This window comes from Pristis pectinata, chromosome 12 (assembly GCF_009764475.1).
Source record: "Pristis pectinata isolate sPriPec2 chromosome 12, sPriPec2.1.pri, whole genome shotgun sequence".
Classification (NCBI taxonomy): Eukaryota; Metazoa; Chordata; class Chondrichthyes; order Rhinopristiformes; family Pristidae; genus Pristis; species Pristis pectinata.
This window is the reverse complement of record NC_067416.1, coordinates 49,967,870-49,993,993: the sequence shown is the minus strand read 5'-3', so window position 1 is coordinate 49,993,993 and position 26,124 is coordinate 49,967,870. Positions and strand designations below refer to the sequence as shown.

General features: G+C 48.3%; 2 protein-coding genes across 2 annotated transcripts in view; one reads left to right on the top strand and one right to left on the bottom strand.

Moving 5' to 3' along the window:
• LOC127576553 (zinc finger protein OZF-like) overlaps positions 1-14,152 on the bottom strand; it is a 34,465-nt gene extending 20,313 nt beyond the window's left edge. Inside the window, exon 1 of the mRNA XM_052027092.1 lies at positions 13,186-14,152. Within this exon, the coding sequence (XP_051883052.1) occupies positions 13,186-14,018 (833 nt within the window). The 5' untranslated portion in view covers positions 14,019-14,152. The remainder of the gene's footprint in view (positions 1-13,185) is intronic.
• Positions 1-26,124, top strand: part of LOC127576554 (zinc finger protein 271-like) — an 84,711-nt gene that overhangs the window by 9,691 nt on the left and 48,896 nt on the right. The window contains exon 3 of the mRNA XM_052027097.1: positions 4,471-5,389. Within this exon, the coding sequence (XP_051883057.1) occupies positions 4,471-5,389 (919 nt within the window). The remainder of the gene's footprint in view (positions 1-4,470; positions 5,390-26,124) is intronic.

Sequence of the window (26,124 nt, the reverse complement as noted above, 5' to 3'; positions counted from 1 at the left end):
TATAGGACCAATCGATAACGGTGCGGGAGCGATTATAATGGATGATAAAGAGATGGCAGAAGAACAATGAGTATTTTGCATCGGTCTTCACTGTGGAGGACATCAGCAACCGGTTAGTCAGGGGTCTCAAGGGATGGAACTGAGTTCAGTTAAGATTACTAGAGAGAAGGTGCTAGGGAAGCTAAATGGACTAAATACAGATAAGTCTCCCGGACCGGATGAGGTGCATCCCCAGGTTCTGAAGGAGGTGGCTTTAGAGATTGCAGAAGCACTGGTGATAATTTTCCGGGAATCGATAGACTTTTTTGGGTGATGGAGTAAATGGTTTTGTGGCTAAGTTTGCAGATGACACCAAGAAAGGTGGAGGAGTAGGGAGCATTGAGGAAACAGGAAGGTTGCAGAGAGACCTAGATAGTTTAGGAGAATGGGCAAAGAAATGGCAGATGAGATTCAATGTTGAGAAATGTGCCGTTATACACTTTGGAAACAGAAGTAAACAGGCAGATTATTATCTAGAAGGGGAGAAAATTCAAAGTACAGAAGTACAAAGGGACTTGGGGGTACTCGTGCAGGATACCTTAAAGGTTAACCACCAGGTCGCATTGGCAGTAACGAAAGTGAATGCTATGTCGGCATTCATTTCGAGAGGTATAGTGTATAAAACTAGGGAGGTGTTGATGAGGCTCTACGGGGCACTAGTGAGGCCTCATTTGGAATACTGTGTGCAATTTTGGGCCCCATATCTTAGGAAGGATGTGCTGATGTTGGAGAGGGTTCAGAGGAGATTTACGAGGATGATTCCTGGAATGAAAGGGCTTACACATGACGAGCGTTTGTCGGATCTTGGACTGTACTCGCTGGAGTACAGAAGAACGAGAGGGGACCTCATAGAGACATTTAGAAGGTTGAAAGGACTGGACAGAGTAGATGTGGTTAATCTGTTTCCCTTGGTGGGTGAGTCCAGGACCAGAGGGCACAGTCTTAGAATTAGGGGGAAGAGGTTTAAAACAGAGATGAGGAGAAATTTCTTTAGCCAGAGGGTAGTGAATTTATGGAATTCTTTGCCACGTACAGCAGTGGAGGCCCGATTATTGGAGGCATTTAAGGGGGAGATAGGTATCTAATTAGTCAAGGTGTCAAGGGATATGGGGATAAGGCTGGAAATTGGGGCTAGAAAGGAATAGTGTTTTTTTCCTTTAGCGCATGGAGCAGATTTTTCTCCCCATTTCTTTTTTCTTTCTCTTTTCCCTTTCTTTTCTTTGGAGCAGACTCGATGGGCCGAATGGCCCACTTCTGCTCCCTTGTCTTGTGATCTTGTGATTTGTTTTGCGGCAGCAGCGCAGTGCAAAGACATAAAATCAGTAAATTACAAAAATAAATAAATAGTGCACAAAAAAAGGAATAATGAGGAAGTGTTCATGGATCATTCAGAAATCAGGGGAAGAAGCTGTTCCTAAATTGTTGAGTGTGGGTCTTCAGGCTCCTGTACCTCCTCCCTGATGGTAGTAACGGGAAGAGGGCATGTCGCGGGTGGTGAGGGTCCTTAGTGATGGATGCCACCTTCTTGAGGCACCGCCTCTTGAGGATGTCCTCGATGGCGGGTAGGATCAGAATCAGGTTTATTATCACTGACATATGTCGTGAAATTTGTTGTCTTGTGACAGCAGTACAGTGCAAGACATAAAAATTACTATAAGTTACAAAAATAAATAAATAGTGCAAAAAAGGAATAACGAAGTAGTGTTCATGGGTTCATGGACTGTTCAGAAATCTGATGGCAGAGGAGAAGAAGCTGTTCCTGAAATGTTGAGTGTGGGTCCAGGCTCCTGTACCTCCTCCCTGATTATGTCGTGATGGAGCTGGCTGAGTCTACAACCCTCTGCAGCCTCTTTCAATCCTGTGCATTGGAGCCTCCATACCAGGCAGTGATGCACCCAGTCAGAATGCTCTCCACTGTACATCTACAGAAATTTACAAGAGTCTTTGGTGATATACCACATCTCCTCAAACTCCTAATGAAGTAGAGCCACTGGCGTGCCTTCTTCGTGATTGCATCGATGTGTTGGGCCCAGGATAGATCCTCCGAGATGTTGACGCCCAGGAACTTGAAGCTGCTCAGCCTTTCCACTGCTGACCCTGCAATGAGGACTGGTGTGTGTTCTCCCGACTTCCCCTTCCTGAAGTCCACAATCAGTTCCTTGGTCTTGCTGACGTTGAGTGTGAGGTTGTTGTTCTGACACCACTCCACCAGCCGATCTATCTCACTCCTGTACGCCTCCTCATCGCCATCTGAGATTCTACCAACAACAGTGGTGTCATCGGTGAACTTTTGCATGTTAAAAAAAACATCAGGATCATGAGTTTGATCTGAACTTCTTAGGCAGTGGAGATAGGTATGTGGCTCCCCTATAATTGGAAAATGTGAAAACACTGCAGATGCTGGAAATCCGAAGCTAAAACGGAAAATGCAGGATGTACCCGGCAGGACAAGCAGCATCCATGGGGAGCAAAACAGTCAACATTTTCTGTTATTTTAAATTAGGGATAAGTTGTACAAGTTTCTGATTTGTCGTTCCACCTGATCCCGTAGCACAGGAAATGTAAGGAGAGTATCCTAATAGAATGGAAAAAATCCGGGGAATCATTTGGACAGGGACTTGGAACCAGCCAACCTTCGTCGTCATGCAGAGGGAGAGAAAGAGGTTGGAGGACACATATGACACAGTAACTGATCCAACGTTTCCTGGGCTCCAGACGGTGGGAGTCACCCTGGGGGGCTGTAATTTCTACCACACAGGCACTCTGTTAACCACAGCTTGGACAGCTCTTGTTTGCTCGGATAAGATTTATCAGTTGGAAATCTGGGCGGAGAAATGGCAGATTGAGTTTAATGTGTGGAGATGCATTTTTGGGAGGTCAAATGCATGAGGAATGTAGTAAATGGGAGGATCCGTAGGATCATTAATAAACTGAGGGATCTTGGTGTGCAAGTCCAGAACTCCCTGAAAGTGGCAACACAAGTGGATAGGGTGGTAAAGAAGGCATACAGCACCCTTGCCTTCTTTGATTGGGGCACTGAGTATAAAAGTTGGGAGTCATGTTGCAGCTGTATAAAATATTGGTTAGGCCACATTTGACGTATGGTGTGGAGTACTGGTCGCCACTCAAGAGGAAGGATGTGGAGGCTTTGGAGAGGGCACAGAAGGAGTTTACAAGTATGTTGCCTGGATTGCAGTGTATTAGCTATGAGGAGAGGTTAGAGAAATTTGGATTGCTTTCTTTGGAACATCAGGGGCTGAGAGGTGGCCTGCTGGAAACATAAAATTATGAGAGGCATAGATAGGTTAGACAGTCTTTTTCCCAGGGTGGGAATGTCAAATTATAGAGGGCATAGGTTTGAGGTGAGAGGGGGAAAAGTTTAAAGGAGATTTGCGAGGCATGTTTTTTCACACATAGAGAGTAAGTGCCTGGAACATGTTGCCTGTTCCTGTGATATTTTATGTTCTATCAATACAAGTTAATGTCAAAACATTTCAGATTTTGGGTTGAAGGGATTAATTGACAAAAATCCCAACAGGGTAAACCATGGGGAATGATTAGGAGAGAGAGAGAGATTGATGGTTTTCCTGGATTCAGGGCATCAAAGACTTTGGAGAGGTGTGATTCAGCAGATCAGTAGCTGCAGAAACATTATGTATTGAGGACCAAGTCCAAGATGGTTGGGCACTTGGAAGTTCAGTGGCGAGAGTATTTGGAGGGTTTTTCCAGGAGCAGGTGCCAAAAGAAGTTGTGTTTGGAGAGAAAGTTTCATGTTGGTCGAATGTGACACAAAGAAATGAGCAGAAAGCACCAGATGGAATGGAGAAACTGAGGGGATGGCCGGAATGTGTTTTATGTATATAGGGTGATCTGCGGAAGAGAAGGATTCACTCGGGCAACCCAACTGCTGACACACTAGCAAGTAGAAGTGAGGGGAGGGTGGATGTAGAGAGGGAAAGATGTGCTGCAGTAAAGGTTGAAATCACTAAGGTAGAGATTTATTAAGCACCTCTAGCTTCATCTCTGCCCTCTCTCTCTCTCTCTCTCTCTCTCTCTCACACTCTAGCTTCACTTGCTCCCCCCATTTCTCTCTGCTCTCACTAAGGCCAGTCTTACAAGAGTCTGGAGCAGCTCCGAGGACACTTTCCCTGAAGGACATTAATAACCAAGCTGGGGTTTTATCATGGTCACTTTAATCTGATGCCAGATCCACTGTTTTCAAATGTCTTGTTTAATTCTCCCTCACGCTCCGTTTTTCCTGTTTTTAAATTCATTTCACAGGCCATCAGGAATGGAGGATTCACAGTTGGGCAGTTCAGACCAAGCAACATGTTACGACCTGCCAGATTCACTTGGTCCACCCGGATTTGAACACCATCGGCCTTTGAAGCTGGAAGCAAAGAGCTCCGTTCACGGAAGGATGAAACGGTTCACATGTTCCGAGTGTGGACAAGGCTTCAGCCGAGCATCCGCCCTGCTGAGACACCAGTGCAGCCACACCGGGGAGAAGCCCTGGAAATGTGGGGACTGTGGGAAGGGATTCAATTGTCCGTCGGAGGTGGAAATTCATCGGCGCAGTCACACCGGGGAGAAGCCATTCACCTGCTCTGTTTGCGGGAAGGGATTCACTTGCTCGTCACAACTCTGTGCTCATCAGCGGGTTCACACTGGGGAGAGGCCGTTCACCTGCTCCGTGTGCGGGAAGAGTTTTACTCAGTCAGGTGAACTGAAGAGACACCAGCATGTTCACACTGGGGAGAGGCCCTTCACCTGCTCTGAATGCGGGAAGGGGTTCACTCAATCAACCCAACTGCTGACACACCAGCGGGTTCACACTGGGGAGAGGCCATTTAACTGTTCTGAGTGTGGGAAGGGATTCACTCATTTTTCTAACCTGTTGGCACACCAGCGGGTTCACACTGGGGAGAGGCCGTTCACCTGCTCTGAGTGTGGGAAGAGATTCACTTATTCATCCCACCTGCTGACACACCAGCGAGTTCACAGCGGGAAGAGGCCGTTCACCTGCTCGGAGTGCGGGAAGGGATTCATTCAGTCATCTAGCCTGGTCACACACCAACGCGCACACACTGGGGAGAGGCCGTTCACCTGCTCCGTGTGTGCAAAGAGATTCACTCGGTCATCCTCCCTGCTGACACACCAGCGGGTTCACACCGGGGAGAGGCCCTTCAGCTGCTCCGTGTGCGCAAAGAGATTCACTCGGTCATCCTCCCTGCTGACGCACCAGCGACTTCACACCGGGGAGAGGCCCTTCACCTGCCCCGAGTGTGGGAAGGGGTTCACTCAGTTGTCCAACCTGCAGAAACACCAGCGAGTCCACAGCGGGGACAAAGTTTAACCGTGCTCCTTTGTGGAATATTCAAACCTTGTAGCTGCCGAGATACTGGTGTGGTGTTGGCTTCTGCAGTTCCTGCTGCTCTATCACACCCAGGATTGGACTCTGGTTACTGGGCACAGTTTGGATTTGTTCTGCTGATGTTACCACCCACTGTAACTGGGCTGGAGTTTAACTTTGCTGGATCTGCACGTAAAGCAATTCCCTTTGAAGCACTCTCGTCTCTCAACATCTCCCCAGTACCGAGACAGGCCATTCAGCCCAGCTGGGACCTGCCCTCCTGCCAGTGTTCCTGCCCCACACCGGCCTCCTCCCAGCTCACCCTGCGGGAATATTCTTCTGTTTCTTTCTAACCCTCTGTGCTTGTTGAGCTTCCCCTCAAACAAACCTCTGCCGTTTCCCACAACCGGTTGTGCCAGTGGATTCCCCGTTGTTACCATTCTCTTGTGGTGGCCTTTCCTCCCGGATTTACTGGAGACTGCAGGGCAAGTCCAGAGCTGACTAGTGTCCTGTCCCGGACGTTCCTCAGGTCTCTGGGGCCAGCGGGGTTTTAAATTGTTTTCTCCTGGCTCTTTCCAGCATTGGAAGATGGAAGAAAGTGACTTGTGAAGGGCAGGGGAACGCACGGTGGTGGGTTACTGCCACCCAGGGAGCTTAAACGGGGGAAACCTGATCGGCGTGGGGTCCGAGAGCAGACTGGCGACCCATCGATGGAACAGGGTCATTAACCAGGGAGGGATCAGCACAGGGGTGGGGTGGGATGGAAGGACTGAAGGGAATTAGCCCGGGTTGGAGGGTGTGGGTTGTGTGTGGTGGGGCAACTCGAGGTAGGCATCAGAAAGAGATCTCTTTATTAGTCACATGAACATCAAAACACACTGTGAAATGAATCTTTTTGCGTGGTGTTCTGGGGGGGCAGCCCGCAAGTGTCGCCACGCTTCCGGCGCCGACAGAGCACGCCCACGACTTCCTAACCCTTTGGAATGTGGGAGGAAACCGGAGCACCCGGAGGAAACCCACGCAGACGCGGGGAGAACGTACGAACTCCTCACAGACAGTGGCCGGATTTGAACCCAGGTCACTGGCGTTGTAAAGCGTTACGCTAACCACTACACTACCGTGCCTGCCAAGGTAAATGCGAGGTCATCCACTTTGGAAGAAAAAATAGATCAGATTATTTAAATGGTGGAAGGGAATCATCCCCGATGAGGCATTCAAAATCAGAATTGTTATCACCAACTTGGATGGAGTGAACTTTGTTGTTCTGCAGCAGCAGTACAGTGCAAAACATAAAATTACTATAAATTACAAAAATAAAGACTGCAAAAACACAAAAGGACTAACGAGGCAGTGTTCATGGACCGTTCAGAAATCTGATGGCGGAGCAGCTGTTCCCACCAGCGTTCGGTGGGACGTGGGAAGGATTTGGGGATCTGGATGTGCAGAGGGCAAAAACAACAGGAGACATCAGACTCCCAGAGCAGGGCACAGCTTGCCTGGAAATTGTGGGATGTGAACAGAATGGAGGGATACGGGAATGTGGGAGAAACAGAGGGGTCTGGGAGAAGGGCTGACGGAAAACAAAACCCCCCCCCATGCAGGATCGGGAGTGGAGCTGGGGACCAGGACTGTCGAGTGTGACGGACAGGGAGGTGGCAGGAGGGATGAAGCAGCCCTGAACCACAGGGTCTCCCTACCAAAAGGAAGACTAGCATTTACTGTAAAACTCTAGCGTATTAATTGATTCTGCAGGAATTGTTAGAAGGCCCCCCCCTCAAAAAAAAGGGGGTGATCATCCCCAGGGGATATATGGTAGGTTTTCCCAAACAGTTGGCATGGGGCCACCCTCAGCCCCTTGTTGCCACGGACCTGGGCTAGCGGTTGCTGGAGTGACCTCTTTCACGCCCTGTCATCTCCAGCCCCTCCCCCTAATGTCCGGCCTTCACCCCACCCCCATTTCCGCACACCGTCACTGACACTGGACCTCAGACCCCGCCTCCCCTCGAGGGGCTATGTTACATGAAGATACGGGGTGGGAGAATTGAGGATGGGGAGTACAGTGCAGAGAAGGGAGGGAGAAAATTGGGGGGGGAGGGAACAGAGAGCAAGTGACCTCTGTAATCATAGCACGGAAACAGGCCCTTCGGCCCAACCGGTCCATGCCGACCAAGATTCCCAGCTAAGCTAATCCCATTTGCCTGTGTTTGGCCCACATCCCTCCAAACCTTTCCTATCAGTGTACCTGTCCAAGTACCTTTTAAATGTTGTTATTGTACCTGCCTCAACCACTTCCTCTGGTAGCTCGTTCCATGTACCGACCACCCTCTTGGTGAAAAAGTTGCATCTTCCAGGTCTCCTCCCCTCCCACGTACACACCCTCTTCCTCCCTCCCCATCGCCCTCTCCTCCCTCTCTCCACTGTTCTGGTGGAACGGTTCAGAGAAGGGGCGATCCCGGAGTTCCCATAGATGCTGCCAGACCTGCTGAGTGTTTCCAGTAATCTCTCGGTTTATCCGGCTTGTAGATCGACGATGGCCACCCTCACACAGGACACCGACCCTGGGCCTGACCTCTCACCATCCCTGCACAACACCATCTCCACTGCATTCCAGGGGTGGGATACCACCCACCTGGCTGGGACTTGAGGCTCAGACAACCACCCCCTCCCAGCTGGGCTATCTCTCTCTCTCTCTCTCCCCTCTCCCTCCTCTCTCTCCCTCCCCCCCCTCTCTCCCCCCCCCCCCCCCCCCCCCCCCCCCCCCCCCCCTCTCTCCCCAGCTGGATCACATTTAACTACAGTGTTGGCTTAGCCACTGATACACTCTCAAGTGAGAAATCCTCCCCTGTGATATTCCATAATCAATAAACTCGGAGTGACTCATTTGACGCCTTTTATTCTGTTTCGGTGTGTTTTACATTTTACTTTGCATCATCCAGTGAAGGGGCTCTCTCCATTATCCCGGATATTCTGGACTGGGACACCCAGCAGGTACCTGGGTACAACGTAACAGGCAAAGAGCTGGAAGCAGGGTGGAGACAAAGAAAGCAACAATTTAATTTGACTTTTAATTCGTTCATTTAAGAAATAAAGTTATCTTTTTTTTAAAAAAAAGCAACATGCGCTTTTAACAAATAAAAAAATCGCATTGCTAAGGCATTACAGCAACAATTTACATTTACGTGCATTACAACAACAACTCACGTTTACAGGATTTTGAAGTAACACAGAATTGGAAGCAGGAGTCGGCCATTTGGTCCTTGGTGCCTGCTCTACCTCTCAACAAACTCATGCCTGATCTAATCCTCGGCTTCAGCTCCACTTTCCCGCCTGGTTCCTGTGATGCTGGGCTCCTGCAGGTTGTGAAAGAAGGTGGCACCACTGGTGATGGACAAGTAGGTAAGATTTATAACAATAATGAGGGTGTTGTACCTCGGGCAATTAAAAATAGGTTTGGTTAGAAAAGGGCCAGATAATTCGACTGGTGATGGCTATTAGCTGGATATTGAGGTTAACTTAGTTCATCCTTTTATGTACCTTTCACGTCCTGAACTCAGGAAATCTTTTTCAACGTTATAATGCACTTTGGCAAACAAATCCTAATAGATTAGCCAAGGGACGTTGTTCTAGATGTGAAAAGGTGGGTACGTTTCGTGTGACCGCCTACCATTTTGCTGAGTGTAAAGCCAATTCAGAGGTCCCCGCTGGCAGTGACAGCGGTGATGGAACCTTCAATGTTCTCATCGTGAAGAGGATTTTTATCACTAGGATCGGACAAGGCCAGCACAAGAGATACAATCATCCTCCTGTTCGTAATGTAAAAGCCGTTGTTGATGCCAGTGGGGTCTCTGAAGGGGTAAGATAGATAGGAGCTGCACATGAGCGGAGTTAAAGTTAATAAACCGCTTGTACTTTATAGCTGTGGTTGGAATATTAATATTTTGAATGAACAAGAATTGACATCTAAAACTAAGCAGCAAATTGGTGATAAACAGCATTTACAGTCAGTTGGATAAAATAGTTGGGAAGCAAAAATGAAAACATGAGTGATGATAGAGATAATTTAAGTGTTACGGAAGGGTAGGAGTGAAGATTTAATAAATAATGTGCAGGTTGCTCCTGCTGTTGAGGTGAAAACTGGAGAAGTTGGACTGATGAATAAGTCACAGGTTATTGTCAATGATTGTAATACATGCATTGAGTCTCTATCAACTGTTCAGCTACTTAGAGATGCCACTATTCTGGTAGGCACTGTGTAGATTCACTTTTGTCCGTATCAAAATTGTGAAGGCTTTGTAAAGAGGGCACAGATTGTTAAATCAATAGTGAGATTGAGGAAAACAGACTTAGGGTACAAGAGGTATTAGCAGAAGGAAAACAGATTCTCGAGCAAGCAGATGATTCACAAGAAGAAAGGGCAGTGTTTGCTAATTCAGAGATTGCATAAAAACAGCAGGGAAGGTTTACCGTTTGCAGCTGAAGGTTTTGGCTGACAAATATAAATTGCCAAACATTGATGGATATTACAGAGCAAGGTTCTTTTTTAGTGATAACACAGCCGGCATTGGAAAGTTCAGTCCTTTATGATGTATTGGCCATTTACTTCCCTCAGCAAGTAGATGATGGTGAATTACATAGGGTGACAGAAGTTACGGTTTCACTTGCAGGTTTCAGGAAAGATACTGTGCAGGTCTTTTCAGGTTAAAGCTTTGATGGCATTAAAAATTGTGATCTGCAGATTGCAGCTCAGTTTGTTTCAGTTGGTTGCAGTGTGGGCTGGTACCTGGTTACATTAAAGCTAGCCAGAATGTCTTAGTTTCAAAATTGAATGACCTTCTAAAACTCAAAGCTATCAGTAACCGGAGACCAGTAACAGTCAGCTCCATTATATTTCAAGTTTTTACCAAGAGTTTATCTGAGATGGTGTTTTTAAATTCCTGATGAAAGGAGTTTTTAGCAGAGGTATCTGGTTGCGATGAAAACATCGTCATTTTTATATCAGTTAATGGCAGAGGCCAAAAGGGAGAGGAGAATCTTAGTTGTGATTTTTATTGATTTGTCTAAGACATTTGACTCTGTTGGTCACAAGTTACTGAATTAATCTTTGAGCCATGGTGGGCAGGCAGAGGGGATTGATAGTCATTTTATGGGCCTCACTGGTGGTATAGATTTAATACACAAATCCAACCATGCCAATTGAGGGGGAGTCTTAAGTCCACAAAACCCATTCCAATTAGGCCTGGGGAAAAAGAGAGTGATCCGTTATCTCCTATTTTGTTTAATATTGTTATGGATACTTTATTATGTCTCCTGGACAACAAAGGTTGTGGACTTTACCCCATTGGAAAGGATATTAGTCTCACTGCTTTGGCATTTGCCAATGATGTGGCACTGTTCATTGAACCTCAGAAGGTGATGCAGCGCTACTTAAAAATTGTAGAAGAGATTTTGTTTAAAAACAGGTCTCGATATAAGGCCGCTGTTTTATGGCATTTCAGAATAAAGCATTTATTTTTAACAAGGTAGAGAAGCATTAGTTCCGTGCAGAGTTGGACTTTGTTGCTCTCAATGAACGTGAGAAGTATCTGGGTGCCTGTGTGGGGGTAAGTGGAAGTTTATGCCAGTGATTTGTCCTGAATCTAATGATTCAGCATTCACGGCTCTCTGGGGATAGAGAGGTACAAAGATTTGCAACCTACTCATCTCAGTTCTAAACGGGCGACCTTTTATCCTGAGATAGCTCCCACTAGGATTCTCGCCAGGTGAAACATCCTGATACCGCCTGTCAACCCCAAGAGTCCGACCTTTTCCAATCATATCGCTTCTCATTTCTCTACACTCCTGTGAGTACAGGCTCAGCCTTTCCACATGAGGCCAGCCCTTTCGGGTTAGGAACCATCCCTGCACTGCCTCCAAGTATAAATAACAGGATCAAATCCGTGCAGTGTTACAGCAAGACGTCTTCACAATAAGGCCAAAAATAAGTTTGCCCTGCCGATTATGTATCTGTTCTATAACTTTCTCTGTGTTTGCTTCACAAGAAATCTTTCTGAATACCAGTATTTCTACTTGTGCAGAAGTGGTTAATCTCACACTTTTCCCCTTAATACTCCCACTGGCATAGTTGAGCCCACTCTCTTAACTGGTCCACATCCTTTTGCAAACTTTGGGTCCTCTTCACATCTCACTCCATACATCAGCAGACTTGGATACAATATCCTCCATCTCTTCATCTGTCATTCACATAGTTTGTAACTAACTGAGTCCCAGCACTGATTTTCACATTTGTAAGCCTAGCTACAGCTTGCTAACATGAAAATGACCCGCGTATCCCACCTCTCTGTTTCCTGTCAGTTAACCAACCCTCTGTCCATGCTAATGTATTACCCTCAATACCTGAACCCTGATTTTGTACGGAAACCTTTCATCTGGCATCTTATTAAGTACTTTTGTAAATCCAACCACACTGTATTTGGTCAGGGTGGTAAGGATCTTCTTAGATGAGGAAAGAGAGTGGAGCGCTTTTGACTTTAATCTGGGCGAGGGTGAGATCCTGACTGCTGACAGTTAGGGTGTAATGATGACAATTGTCATTCCAACAGGCAAGTGGCACTTCCAGTCCTGTTACAGTATCGTAGGTGTAATATATATTGTATTCAGTGTGGTAGTGTTTTGCTGTATGTTATATATCAATAGCACAGTAAGTTAGGACAGTACACTGTACATATATGGTATAGTGTAAAATATATAACGTCACTCAGAGGGTGAGGACAATCTGGAACAAGGAATCGTTGATGGAAAAGGAGGAGGCTGGTGTGGAGCATAATGGGCAGGAACCAGGGCCAAATGTCCTGCCTGTGTGCTGTACATTCTGGGTATCTCAGAGACATTCAGGGCTGGAGACACTGTGAGCTGGATCCTGCCGGAGCAGGCCTGCCGTCCACAGCCACCGCCCTGTGCTGGGGGGACAGAGGAGAAACTCACTGGCCCTCAGCATCTGAAGTGCAGCAACCTGGTCGGGGCAGCAGCTGGACTTTGGGTGGGGAAAAGCATTTGCCCCGCTCCTAAAAGCCTCTGATATCTCCTGACAGGCAGCAAAGTTGGGGTGTGACACTCACAGACATTTAAAACCCACTGAAATTACAGCAATTAAAAAAACAACATTTTTTTAAATTAAGAGTTAATAAAAATTACACACAGTTAAAAACATGAAACAAGAGTGAAGTCATTGATAGGAAGCTCCTCCCCCTCTCCCGACCTTTGCCTCACACTCCCTGTCGGAATGAGTGGGGTCTCGGGATCCAGTGCCGGCTCTGACCAGGCCCAGGATCCCAGAGGCGATTCCCCAAGCGCAGCGTTGGGACACCTCAGCCGGGCTGGGCTCCGCCACTGGACTCTACGTGGAGAAACGTGGAAGGGCTGACGTCCTGAATCCGTCAGCAAGTCTGGAACTCTCACGTGTCCCAGCTCCCACGTGGTGTCTGGGACTCGTGGCCGCTTAAGGGGTCGAACACCGGTGGTTCCGTTTAGATTCTGCACCAGAACTCAGCTCAGTCTGGCCCAGTGATTTATTTGGCTGAGATTCAGATTCCAGCCCAGTTATAAAGGCTGATGACAACAGCAGAAACAAAGCCCAAGTGCCCACAATGACAATCGTCTACTCCTGGGAATGATCGGCAGCTGGAACTGCAGAATCGAACGCCTGCAGGTGTCTCAGCAGCTGGGATGTTTAACTAGTCCGCACTGGCCGCAGTTAAACTTTCTCCCCTGTGTGGACTCGCCGGTGTTTCTGCAGCTTGGAAAACTCAATGAATCCCTTCCCACATTCCGAGCAGGTGAACGGTCTCACTCCGGTGTGGACCCGCTGGTGTTTGAGCAGGTAAGAAGAAACAGTGAATCCCTTCCCGCACTCGGAGCAGGTGAACGGCCTCTCCCCGGTGTGGACCCGCTGGTGGGTGAGCAGACTGGATGACTCAGTGAATCCCTTCCCGCACTCGGAGCAGGTGAACGGCCTCTCCCCGGTGTGAACTCGCTGGTGCGTGAGCAGGTGGGATGACTGGGTGAATCCCTTCCCGCACTCCGAGCAGGTGAACGGCCTCTCCCCAGTGTGGACCCGCTGGTGCTTCAGCAGGTTGGATGAGCGACTGAATCCCATACCGCAATCGGAGCAGGTGAACGGCCTCTCCCCAGTGTGAATTCGCTGGTGTGTCAGCAGGTTCTTTGCCCAACTGAATCCCATACCGCAATCAGAGCAGGTGAACGGCCTCTCTCCGGTGTGAACTCGCTGGTGTGCCACCAAGATGGATGACCTACTGAATCCCATACCACACTCAGTGCAGGTGAACGGCTTCTCCCCCGTGTGAACTCGCTGGTGTGTCAGCAGGGAGGACGACTGTGTGAATCTCTTCCCGCACTCGGAGCAGGTAAAAGGTCTCTCCCCGGTGTGAATCCGTTGGTGTCTCTTCAGTTTAGTTGAGTGAGCAAATCCCTTCCCGCACACAGAGCAGCTGAATGGTTTCTCCGCTGTGTGTATTCGCTGGTGGATCAGCAGTTGAGCAGAATCAGCCAGTCCTTTTCCACAAACTGAGCAGATGAACGGTCTCTCAACAGTGTGAACTCGCTGGTGCATCACCAGATAGGTTGACTGGGTGAATCCCTTCCCACACAGAGAACAGGTGAACGGCCTCTCTCCGGTGTGAACCCGCTGGTGTTTCAGCAAGGATGACGACTGAGTGAAGCCCTTCCCGCACTCGGAACAGGTGAACGGCCTCTCCCCGTGTGTGAAACTTGCTGGTGAGTCAGCAGGTGAGATGACCGACTGAATCCCTTCCCGCACTCGGAGCAGGTGAATGGTCTCTCCCCGGTGTGGACCCGCTGGTGGGTCACCAAGTTGGACGATCGACTGAATCCTACACCGCACTCGGAGCAAGTGAAAGGCCTCTCCCTGGTGTGAACTCGCTGGTGCGTCACTAGGATGGATGACCTACTGAATGCCATGCCACACTCCGAGCAGGTGAACGGCCTCTCCCCGGTGTGAACCCGTTGGTGCGTCACCAGATGGGATGACTGAGTGAACCCCTTCCCACATTCGGAGCAGGTAAATGGCCTCTCCCCCGGTGTGAACTTGCTGGTGTCTCTTCAGATTAGCTGACTGGTGAACCCCTTCCCACACTCTGAGCAAGTGAATGGTCTCTCCCAGTGTGAATTCGCTGATGTATCAGTAGTTGAGAAGAATTAGACAATCCCCTTCCACACTCAGAGCAGGTGACAGGCATCTCAGCTGTGTGTTTTCGTTGGTGTGTTATCAAGACACTGGAATGCTTGAAGTTTTTCCCACAGAAGGAACAATGAAATGGTTTCATTGGTGTGAAGCGACAGTGTTTTGAGCAGGTGGATAAATCTGTGACCCACTGACCAGACACGAAACAGGTAACAGTCTCTCCCCAGTGCGATACACAAGATTCCCACTGGGATGGGGAATTGCTTTGTTTCCAACCACTAACAACCTGCACCGATGTTTCACATCTATCAGGGGAACACCTGTCGCCCTTCAGACACTTGAAGAAATTTACCTGATTTCACTGCAGGTTGGTCGACTATCGAAATCTCTCGCATACACAGAATGTGTGCCTGGTTTCTTCCCGCTGTGCTATCTTCTCTGGATGTACAACGGGTTGAAACTCTGTCCACAGCGTGGACTCTGGAATACTCCCACTTGAGTGTGAGTCTCACGGCCTTGCCGGGCGCACTGAGGATTGAAATCTCTTCCCACCAGAGGTACAATAGACAAACATTTCTCCTCCCATGATTTTCAGATCCTGATGTACTCAGTGACTCTGTGTGATGAAATTTCCGTCTTCAGATCCTGCCCTTTAATACCCTGTAAAACAAGTTCACAGAAGTTACCACCAGAAACGGACAGATGTACAGAACAAGTAATTCCAGCTTCTTTGGTCAACAGTGACTTGATTTGTATCATACCTGCATCTGATTCAGAAGATTTTGGGGTTGGGGTTCAAGTCCCGTTCTGAGCATGGACTCTGTCTTTACCTCTCGCTGCCTTGGTGAAGCAGCCAGCATAATCAAAGACCCCACCCACCATGGGTATCCTCTCCCATCAGGCAGAAGATACAGGAGCCTGAGGGCACGTACCACCAGGCTCAAGGACAGTTTCTATCCCACTGTGATAAGACATTGAATGGTTCCCTTATAGGATGAGATGGACTCTGACCTCACAGTCTACCTTGTTGTGACCTTGCACCTTATTGCACTGCACTTTCTCTGTAGCTGTGACACTTTACTCTGTACTGTTATTGTTTTTACCTGTACTACCTCAATGCGCTCTGTACTAACTCAATGTAACTGCACTGTGTAATGAATTGACCCCTGTACAATCGGGTATGCAAGACAAGTTTTTCACTGTACCTTGGTACAAGTGACAATAATAAACCAATACCAATAAATACCAAATTGTCTTCACTGTTGCTCCACTGCAGTACTGAGGGACAGCTGTACTGTCAGAGGTGATGTCTTTCAGAAAAATCTTACACAGAAACCTTGTGTCTAGGTGGACACAAAGATCCCCTGAAAGACATTTTAAGAGGAGCCGGAGAGTTATGCTCGGAGCCCAGTTGATGCTTACTGTTCAATCAAAATCCCTGATTACCTGGTTCTTACCACATTCTGGTGTGTGAGATTTTAAAGTCAAACTGAATGGAAACAGGCCCTTTGGCCCAGCGAGCCCATGCCCACCATCTACATTAACCCACATTTTTATTCTCTCCACATCCCCATCAACTCCCCCCCCCACCACCCCCGCCAGATTCCAACACTCACATCTACACACACGGGGCAATTTACAGCAGCCAATGAACCTACCAGCCCATGCGTCTTTGCGCTGTGGGAGGAAACCACATCACTCGGGGGTGGGGGGAGGGGGGGGGGGACAACGACCCTATGCAGTCACCAGGGAGAACATGCAAACTCCACACAGACAGCACCGGAGGTCAGGATTGAATCTGGGTCACTGGAACTGTGAAGCAGTAGCTCGAACTGGCCTGCACCACTGCCCAGACCCTAAGTTTGACCAGAGTCTGCCATTTCCTTCTCCAATCATAGTAAACCTCTGCACGCTTTCCAGGCCATGACCTGTTCCTAAGAAGTGTTGCTTGGGATCGAGTTAATAATTCAGCAGAGGCCTAACCAACTCGTGTACTTAAATTGATACAGAAGGAGGCCATTTGGGCAACCCGATCCATGCTGCCTCCCAGCAGTGCAATCCCATGTCCCGTTCGCGCTCTCCTATTTCCCAGCATCTTATTCTCTCTCATGCACACCTACCAACTCCCTTTTGATTCCCTTTGCCACTGAGTGGTGATTTACAACAGTGAATGAACCCACCAGCACATCTTCAGGATGTGGGAGAAAACCAGAGGAACTTGGATGGAAGCTACGGGGGAAGTGTCAAACTCCGCACAGACAGCACCAGAGATCAGGATTGAACCCGGATCGGTGGAGCTGTGAAACTGTGGCGCCAGCTGTTGTGCCATTACTCTGAGGCACTTGCAAGTGTCTCCTATCCAATACTAATTACGTCATCACTTTAGTGAATTAATCACCAACCCATTGATGAGATGCAGGAATGGCTTTGCTGAGACTTCAATGGAGTATTGTGTGCAGATTAAGTCTTCTAACTTAAAGAGGGTCATACTGGCCTTGGACACAATGCAGCATAGATTCACCAGATTGATTCCTGGGATAAGGCAATTGTCCTCTGAGGAGACTGGTCCATATTCACCAGAGACTGAAAGACACACACAAGATTCTGAGATGAACTGGTGTGGTGGACACCAAGAGAATGTTTCCCCTGGATGGAGGTCAAGAACTAGAGTGCATAATTCCAGGATAAGGGACTGAGCTGAGGAGAAATTTCTTTTAAGTAGAGGGCTGTGAATCTTTAGAATTCTCTACCCTATGAGGCTAGGGAGTCATTGAAAACGTGATCAGTAGAACTTTGGACGCTGAGGATACAAGGATCATCTTCACATTCTGCTGTTCCAGCATGCTAGTCACTGATTGCAGCTGCAGGATGGTTTACAATAGCTTTAAGGTGGTACAGTGGCACACAGCCAGTAAAGGCCGCTGCCTTGCAGTTCCAGTGATCTAATTCGAAGCCAATCTCTGGAGCTGTCTGAGTGGAGTTTGCATGTTCTCCCTGTGAACACACGAGTTACCCCCACCCCCCAACACCATCAGGTGCTCCAGTCTCCTCCCAAATCCCAAAGACATGTTAGTTGGTAAGTTAATTGGCTACTGTAAGTTATCCCTAGTGTAGGTGGGTGATTTGATGGGCACGTGAGACGGAATGTTACAGGAAATAAGCGAGGGAACGGGATTGATGGGATTGCTCGGAGAGCCAGCATAGACTCAATGGGCTGCATGGCCTCCTTTTATGTTGTAAGGACATATAAAAAAAAATGTACGAGTTGGCAAGAGGACTGCAGGGCTTGAGGAGAGATCTTTCACCATGGGTTATGCTGACAGATGGCAGTTAATAGGCATTTGAGGTACCTTAAGAAGACTGAATTTTTCGAAGTAGTTCACTTGCAGTCTAACAGACCCCACTGCCATCTCAGTGGGTTCACACTGGATTCTGTAAACAAATGTAGGCAATTTGGCCTCTCTTACACAGTTGATGTGGTTAGTGTAACGCTTTACAGCGCCAGTGACCCGGGTTCAAATCCAGCCACTGTCTGTAAGGAGTTTGTACGTTCTCCCCGTGTCTGCGTGGGTTTCCTCCAGGTGCTCCGGTTTCCTCCCACATTCCAAAAAGACGTACGGGTTAAGAAGTTGTGGGCATGGTATATTGGCACCGGAAGCGTGGCGACACTTACGGGCTGCCCCCAGAACATTACGCAAAAAGATGCATTTCACTATGTGTGTCAATGTACATGTGACTAATAAAGAAATCTTATCTTTATACAAGAACACAAAAAACAGGAGTAAGCCACTTGGCCGCTATCTCCATTCTTAAATATATCTGCTGATCTGGTCTCCACCACCCTCAGGGGCAGAGAGTTACAGAAAATCAGAATCAGGTTTTTAACTGCTGACTTGTGTTAAGTGAAATTTGTTGTTTTGTTAAGATTCATAACCTCCTGAGAGAAGAAATTTCTACTCACCCTAATTTTGAATGGCCGGCTCCTCATTTTGTAACTCTGTCCCCTTGCTCATGACTCTACCACTAGTGGAAACATCTCAACATCTACCCTGTCAAGCCCCCTTAGAATCTTATGTTTGAATAAGGTCGTGTTTGAATCATAGCCAGCATGGCTTGGAGTGTGGGAAATCGTGTGTCAGGAATTTGATCAAGTATTTTTGAAGAGGTGACCAAGAGGAATGACAAGGGCAGGGCGGTCGACAATGTCTGCGTGGGCTTTGGCGAGGCTTTTGACAAGGTCCCTCATCATAGGCTGGTCTGGAAGGATAGACTACATGGGATCTAGGGTGAGCGAGCCAACTGGGTACAAAATTGGCTCAGTCAAAGGAAGCGGAGGGTGGTAGTGAAGGGTTATTTTTCAGATTGGAGGCTTGTGATCAGTGAGTGGTGTGCTGTAGGGATCGGTGCTGTGTCCACCATTGTCAGTCATATATATTAACAATTTGGATGAGAATGGAGGTGGCGTTATAAGTACGCTTGCAGGTGACCCCAACATTGGTGGTGTGGTGGACAGTGAAGAGGTTGGTCTCAGGTTACAACAAGATCGAGATCAACTGGGAAAGTGGGCCAAGGAACGGCAGGTGGACAAGTCTGAAGTGGTGCGTTTTGGGAAATTAAACCAAGGCAAACCATACACGGTGAATGACAGAGTCCTGGGGAGGGTTGCAGAACAGAGGGACCTAGGGTACAAGTACATAGTTCCCGGTAAGTGGTAGCACAAGTAGACAAAGTGGTGAAGGTGGCATACGGCATGATTGCCTTCATCCGGGCATTAAGTACTAGAGTTGGGATGTCATGTTACAGCTGTACAGGATGTCGGTGAGATGGCACCTGGAATATTGTGTGCCATTCTGGTCACCATACTAAAGGAAAGATGTGGTTAAGCTAAGAGAGGGTGCAGAAAAGATTCACAAGGATGTTGTCGGGATGTTGCTTGAGTTATAAGGAGAGGCTGACTAGGCTGGGCCGTTTTCCCTGGAGTGAAGGGAGGCTGAGGGGTGACCTTATAGAAGTTTAGATAATATTTATAGGCATAGATAAGATGGATTATCACTGTATTTTTCCCCAGGGTAGGGGAGTCTAAAACTGGAGGGCATTGGTTTAAGGTGAGGGGAAAGATTTAAAGGGGACCTGAGAAGCAACCTTTTCCACAAAGGTGGTAGGTATATGGTACGAGCTGCCAGAGAAAGTGGTACAGGCAGATAAAATTACATTTAAAAGACATTTGGACATATACATGGATAGGAAATGTTTAGAGGGATACGGGCTAAATGCAGGCAAATGGGAATAGCTCAGAGACACCTTGGTCAGCAATGGAATACAAACCCAAACTGTCCTGCCTCTCTTGGTAGGACAACCCTCTCATCCCAGGAATGAGGCTTGGGAAACTTCCTTGCATAATCCATTAATCTCAAATATAAAACAAACAACTTTTCGATCGGCAGTTAATAACTGTGCGTGGGGGCGGCTTAAGTATCAGTGCTGGGGCCCCAATTATTGACGATCTATATTAACGACCTGGATGAAGGGAGCAAGATTTCTGCAGCCAGATTTGCTGATGATACAAAGCTAGGTGGGTCAGTAAGCTGAGGAGGATACAAAGAGCCCATAAAGGAATAAAGATAGGTTAAGTGAGTGGGCAAGAAGTTGGCAGATGGAGTATAATATGGAAAAATATGGGTTACCCACTTCAGAAGAATGAAAAGCAAATTATTTAAATACAGTAAGACTACAAAGGGGGTGGGTGAGGGTTGGTCCTAGCACACGATTCACAGTAAGTTAGCAATGTGGTACAGCAAGTAATTAGGAACACCCATGTAATTTGGCCTTTACTGCAAGGAGCACGGAATACAAAACCGGGGACATTTAGAAGGAACTTTACAGACGCAGGTGAGAATATATCTGCAATACCACGTACGGAATTAATCTCCGTATTTAAAGGATATACTTGCGTTGTGGAGAAGGTTTACTAGGTTGATGCTTGGGACAAAGGGGTTGACATACAAAGAGACTGAGCCTACACACATTGAAGTTTAGAAGGAGCAGGGATCTTATTGGAACGTATAAGATTCTCAGAGCAGTTGACAGGGTGGATGCTGAGAGGATGTTTACTGGCAGGGATTTCTAGAATTAGAGTGCATTGTTTCAGAGTAAGGGGTCATCCATTTAGGATGAAGACGAAGGAATTTCTCGTCTCAGAGGGTTGTGACTCTTTGGAATCCTCTACTCCGGAGAGCTGGGGAGGTGGTTCCATTGGATACATTTAGTGCAGACATGGACAGGTACTTGAACGACAAAGGGTATGCGGAGAGAGCTTGGAAAGTGGTATCGAGGCCAGGACTGGCTCAGCTACAATCTCACAGGGTGGCAGGGGGAGGGTTCAGGGGCTGACTGACCTACTCCTGGTGTTCTCGAATCAACCGGTACGATCAATCAACCAACCCACAAAATTATCATAGAATCACAGAATCAGAAGAGGTTTTTATTTATTTTTTTTACATCTGCAGATGCTGGAAATCATAAGCCAAAACAAAGTGCTGGAAGTACTCAGCAGGTCAAGCCACATCTGTGGGAAGAGAAACAGAATCAACATTTCAGGTCAAAGACCCTTCCTCAGAACTGAAAAGGTGACAAAAGAAGCTCGTTAAGCTGCAGGGAGGGGAGGCAGATGTCTCTGATAAGGTAAAATGATGGGGATACAGTGTACCTATGCTTTGGAGGGGTTGCGTTCCAATAAAACATGTCTGTGTCACGATTTTCTTTAATGTAAACCTTTTCTCCCCCCTTTGAATCCCACGTTATCAGTGGAGGTTCCTGAACACTGTTGCTGTCACCATCACTTTGATCCAGACTGCCAAATATCTTGCACTACTTCTAACACTGGAATACAGTTTCAACACTTAAGCATTCAAAATGTTGCTAATACCTATTCATGCATGATCATTTTGTGCTTTGATCTCAAAGAATCCTTTATTTCATTTGAATATAAAGACTTGCACTTACGTAGCACCTGAACACTTCTCTCAGTGCTTCTGCTTTGATGAGTTACTTTGAAGGGCAGTGTCTATTATGTTACCAAAATTGTCAGCCAAACGACACAAATGCATCCAAGAGCTTTCAGGTAAGTAAATCCTGGTGACACAAGAGATGCTGGAATCTGGAGCAAAAAAACGAGCTGCTGGAGGAAGGCAGCACCTGCGGAGCGAAGTGAACAGTCGAGCGTCGGCTGCCTGAGCTCTTCCAGCAGCTTGTTTTTTTTTGGCTCAAGTTGCCCCTCTGGTCACTTCCTACTTTCCCCTCTCACTTTAAACCTCTGCCCAGCCTGACTTGCTGGGCTTATATGCTCCTCCTCTGCATTTTGCAACTCCCATACCGTACGGCGAGTTTTTATCGTGCAGCTCAAGTTTTTTGGTAGTGGCTTGTGAATTATGCAAGAATGAATTTTCTTCATCTGAACACTGCGAGTTGTAACCAAGGTTATCTGATCAATGAGCAAGTGGGTTAAGTTAGAGGGCAGGTACATAGACAAAAGAATAAGGGAGTTGCAACTTGGTCGGCTTGGGCCTTTTCCCACGCTGTTTAACTCTATATCCTCCACTTCCATAGAGAAAAAGGAAAAAAAAAGCTGAGCTAATATTACAGATGGATGACTGATGCAGACCAGGAAATTAAGTTACCTTAAATTGTAGAATTCAATATCGACTTCAGAAACCTGCGACATGCCCATATCATCTTTAAGCTTGTGTTGGACCTCAAATGTGACAGTGTAGGAGAACACAGACAGACCGGTCAGAATGGGAGTGGGCTGATGAACTGAAGTGACAACAACAGGAAGCTTGCACGGCAGTGTAGCGGTTCGCGTAACGCCTTACAGCGCCAGCGACCCGGGTTCAATTCCCGCCGCTGTCTGCAAGGAGTTTGTACGTTCTCCCCGTGTCTGCGTGGGTTTCCTCCGGGTGCTCCGGTTTCCTCCCACAATACAAAGACGTACGGGTTAGGAAGTTGTGGACATGTTATGTTGGCGCCAGAAGTGTGGCGACACTTGGGGCCCCCAGAACACTCTACGCAAAAGATGTATTTCACTGTGTGTTTTGATGTACATGTGACAATATTGAATTCTACAACTTCAGGTAACTTGATTTCTCAATCTGTACCAGTCATCCATCTGCAGTATTAGCTTAGTTTGTTTTATTCCCACCCCCCCAGGAGTGGATGACTTGTCCTCCTGATCTGCATTTCCCAACTCTCACATTCTTTGGTCTCGGTTCTCACTCTCTAACTGCTCCCATTCACTTCTTGGCCAGATAATTTTCTCTACAGCTCATCCCCACATTCACCCCGGCTTTACCCAGACAGAGTCATCCCCTTCCCTCCCTGCAACTTAACGAGCTTTTTCTAACTCCACTTCAGTTCTGCTGAAGGGTCTCCGGACCCAAAATGTCGAGTCTGCTTCTCCTCCCAGAGATGCGGCCCGACCTGCTGAGTATCTCCAGCATTCGCTGCTTTTGAGGAGGCTGTCTGCATGCTGGGAGTTCAACTCAGCTCCTTATTAAGGGGTTTCACCCAGCAATTACTTTCCTGCATACAAACAACAGGAGTGCCCCAGTGGACAGTGGCCCGGGGGCGGACACTGGCCCGGGAGGGGAGGGGAGGGCAGACACCGGCCCAGGTGGGGGAGGGGGGGAAAGGGGGGAGCAGACACCGGTCCGGGGGAGGGTGGGGAAGGGGGGGGAGCAGACACCGGCCCGGGGGGAGGGTGGGGAAGGGGGGGGGGGAGGGCAGAGACCGGCCGGGGGGGGGGGGGGTGGGGGAGGAGCAGACACCGGCCTGGGGGAGAGGGAAAGGAGAAGGGAGAGGAGAAGCAGACACCGGGCTGGGGGGGGGGGGGCAGGGGGAGGAGGGGGGAAGCAGACACCGGCCAGTGGGGGGAAGCAGACACCGGCCTGGGGGGAGAGGGAAAGGAGAAGGGAGAGGAGAAGCAGACACTGGGCTGGGGGGGGGGGGAGGGGGAGGGGGGGAAGGGGGAGGGGGGGGGGGGGGGGGGGGGAAGCAGACACCAGGCGGGGGGGGAGGCAGACAGCGGCCTGGGGGGGAAGCAGACAGCGGCCCGGGGGGAGGGGGGAAGGAGAAGGGAGGGGGAAGCAGACACCGGGGGGGAGGGGGGGGAGAAGGGGGGAGGGGGGAGAAGGGGGGAGGGGAAGCAGACACCGAGGGGGGGGGGGGGGGAAGCAGACACCGGGGGGGAGGGGGAAGGGGGAAAGGAGAAGGGAGGGGGCAGGGGAGGGGGGAAGCAGACACCGGGGGGGGAGGAGGGGGAAAGGGGGGGAAAGGGGGGGAAGGGGGGAGGAACCGGTCCGCCGGTGCATCAGTCGCCACCCTACCCACAATCCCTGACGCGCCGGCCGTCCCGCCGCCAGTGCGCCTGCGCCGCCCGCAGGGCCTCCTGGGCCGGAGCGGCAGCGCGGAGCCCGCGGGCGGAGACCGTCTCCCCCGGGCGGAGGCTCCGGATCCTTTCCCCCCCCCCACCCACCCACCCAAGCTGAGAGTCCCTCCCGGGCCCGGATCCAGTTTCGCCACCGATCAGACGCCGCGAAGGAGGAGAAGCTGCGCTCCTACCTGCCGCTGACCTTCTGGAAGCTTCTGATTGAAGGGTCTCACTGCGCATGCTTGGGGCCGTCACTTCCGGTGTGAGGTGCGTGCGCATGCGGGTTGGCGGCGGCTTCAACCGGGATAGAGTGGTTTCTGTGCCGCGATGACTTGTGGGCAAGGATGACCACCATGGAAGGTCATTCTGTTTCATTCAAAGTGCCCCCTTCACAGCTCAGACCGTCCTTCATCACTTTCCAGCCAGTAATGAAGCAACACGGCGGCCGGTTTAGGTCTAGCAACCTCCTAGAGTAACAATCTGATAACATTATTTATAATATGTTATGTTGTTATATGACTTATATTGTAACATTCTATGTTCTATATTATAACGTTATTACAGCGCCAGCGATCGGGGTTCGATTCCCGCCGCTGTCTGTAAGGAGTTTGTACGTTCTGCCGTGTCTGCGTGGGTTTCCTCCGGCGGGTAGGTTAATTTGGGTTCAAAATAGGCGGCGCGGACTCGTTGGGCTGGAAGGGCCTGTTACCACGCTGCAAATAAAATATTTAAAAAAATTAAATTTAAAATTTGATGATGTCAATTGTGATGTTGACGGACAGATGAATATTGATCAAACCCCGAGGGAATAATTCCCTAGCTTTTCCAAACAACGCCAGGGGATCTTTTATATTGAAGTAAAATCATCGGAAATACTTGGCAGGCAGGCAGGCAGCATTTGTGGAGAGGGGAATAGTCATGGATTCAGATCAATGACCCCTCACCAAGGGACCTTTTATGTCCACCCGAGAGAGCAGGTGGACTCGAATTAAATTATTCTTTGGATGTCACCCAGTTCTCTATACGGTTTTGAAGTTTCACGATAGATTTTTTTTGCCCATAAGGGATTACAATTGACCAGATAACTTAAGAATGTGATTCAATAGTGAGAGTGCAACTAATAGTCATTTGAATTCTTTGTTCTGGATTTCTATCGTATCACAGTGACAGCTTCGGTAAACTTGTTCTACAGTCCATTAGAAAGGGCGAACACGCAGACAGGAATCTCAAACCAATCATGACTTCAGTACCTGACACATTCACTTGATTGATCAGCACCTGAACATCGTGGAAGGAGAAATGTTTGTTCTGTCTCTGGGTAAAGATGAAAGAGCTTAGTCTAACCAGCAGTGCAGTGAGACAGACACACATATCAGTGAGAGTGTTCCAGGGCACCAACTATGGGAAGACCTTTAAGCAATTACACAGCCAAAGTGATGAGAAACCAAATACATAACAACTCGGTGTGTAGAAAAAAATTTCATCAATTAACATGTTGAGAAATCACGTAAATATTTTTGAAATGATATATCAGTTGTTGATGGTACAAAAGTAAACCATTGCCTATCTCAGCTGGAAATTTGTACAGAACTCTAGATGTTTATCTGTTGTATGATTGGGAAGGACTTCACTCATTTGGACTCTATATTGAATTATATAGACTCTATATTGACTCTATATTGAATTCTACAAGTTCAGATGATTTGATTTCTCAGTTTGTATCAGCCATCACCTGTAACGTTATCTCTTTGTATTTTCAGTTCCAACAAGGGGTACCTGACCTGAAACATTGTCTCTGTTCCCACAGGTGCAGCCTGACCTGCTGAGTATTTCCATCACTTTCTGTTTTTGATTTATTGGTATTGGTTTATTATTGTCGCTTGTACCGAAGTACAGTGAAAAACTTGTCTTGCATACTGATCGTACAGGGTCAATTCATTACACAGTGCAGTTACATTGAGTTAGTACAGAGTGCATTGAGGTGAGAGTCAAAGAGGACAAACCGAATTTCTTCAGCCTCCTGAGGAAGTAGAGGCGCTGGTGAGCTTTCTACATGATTTGACCAGGACAGGCTATTGGTGATGTTCACTC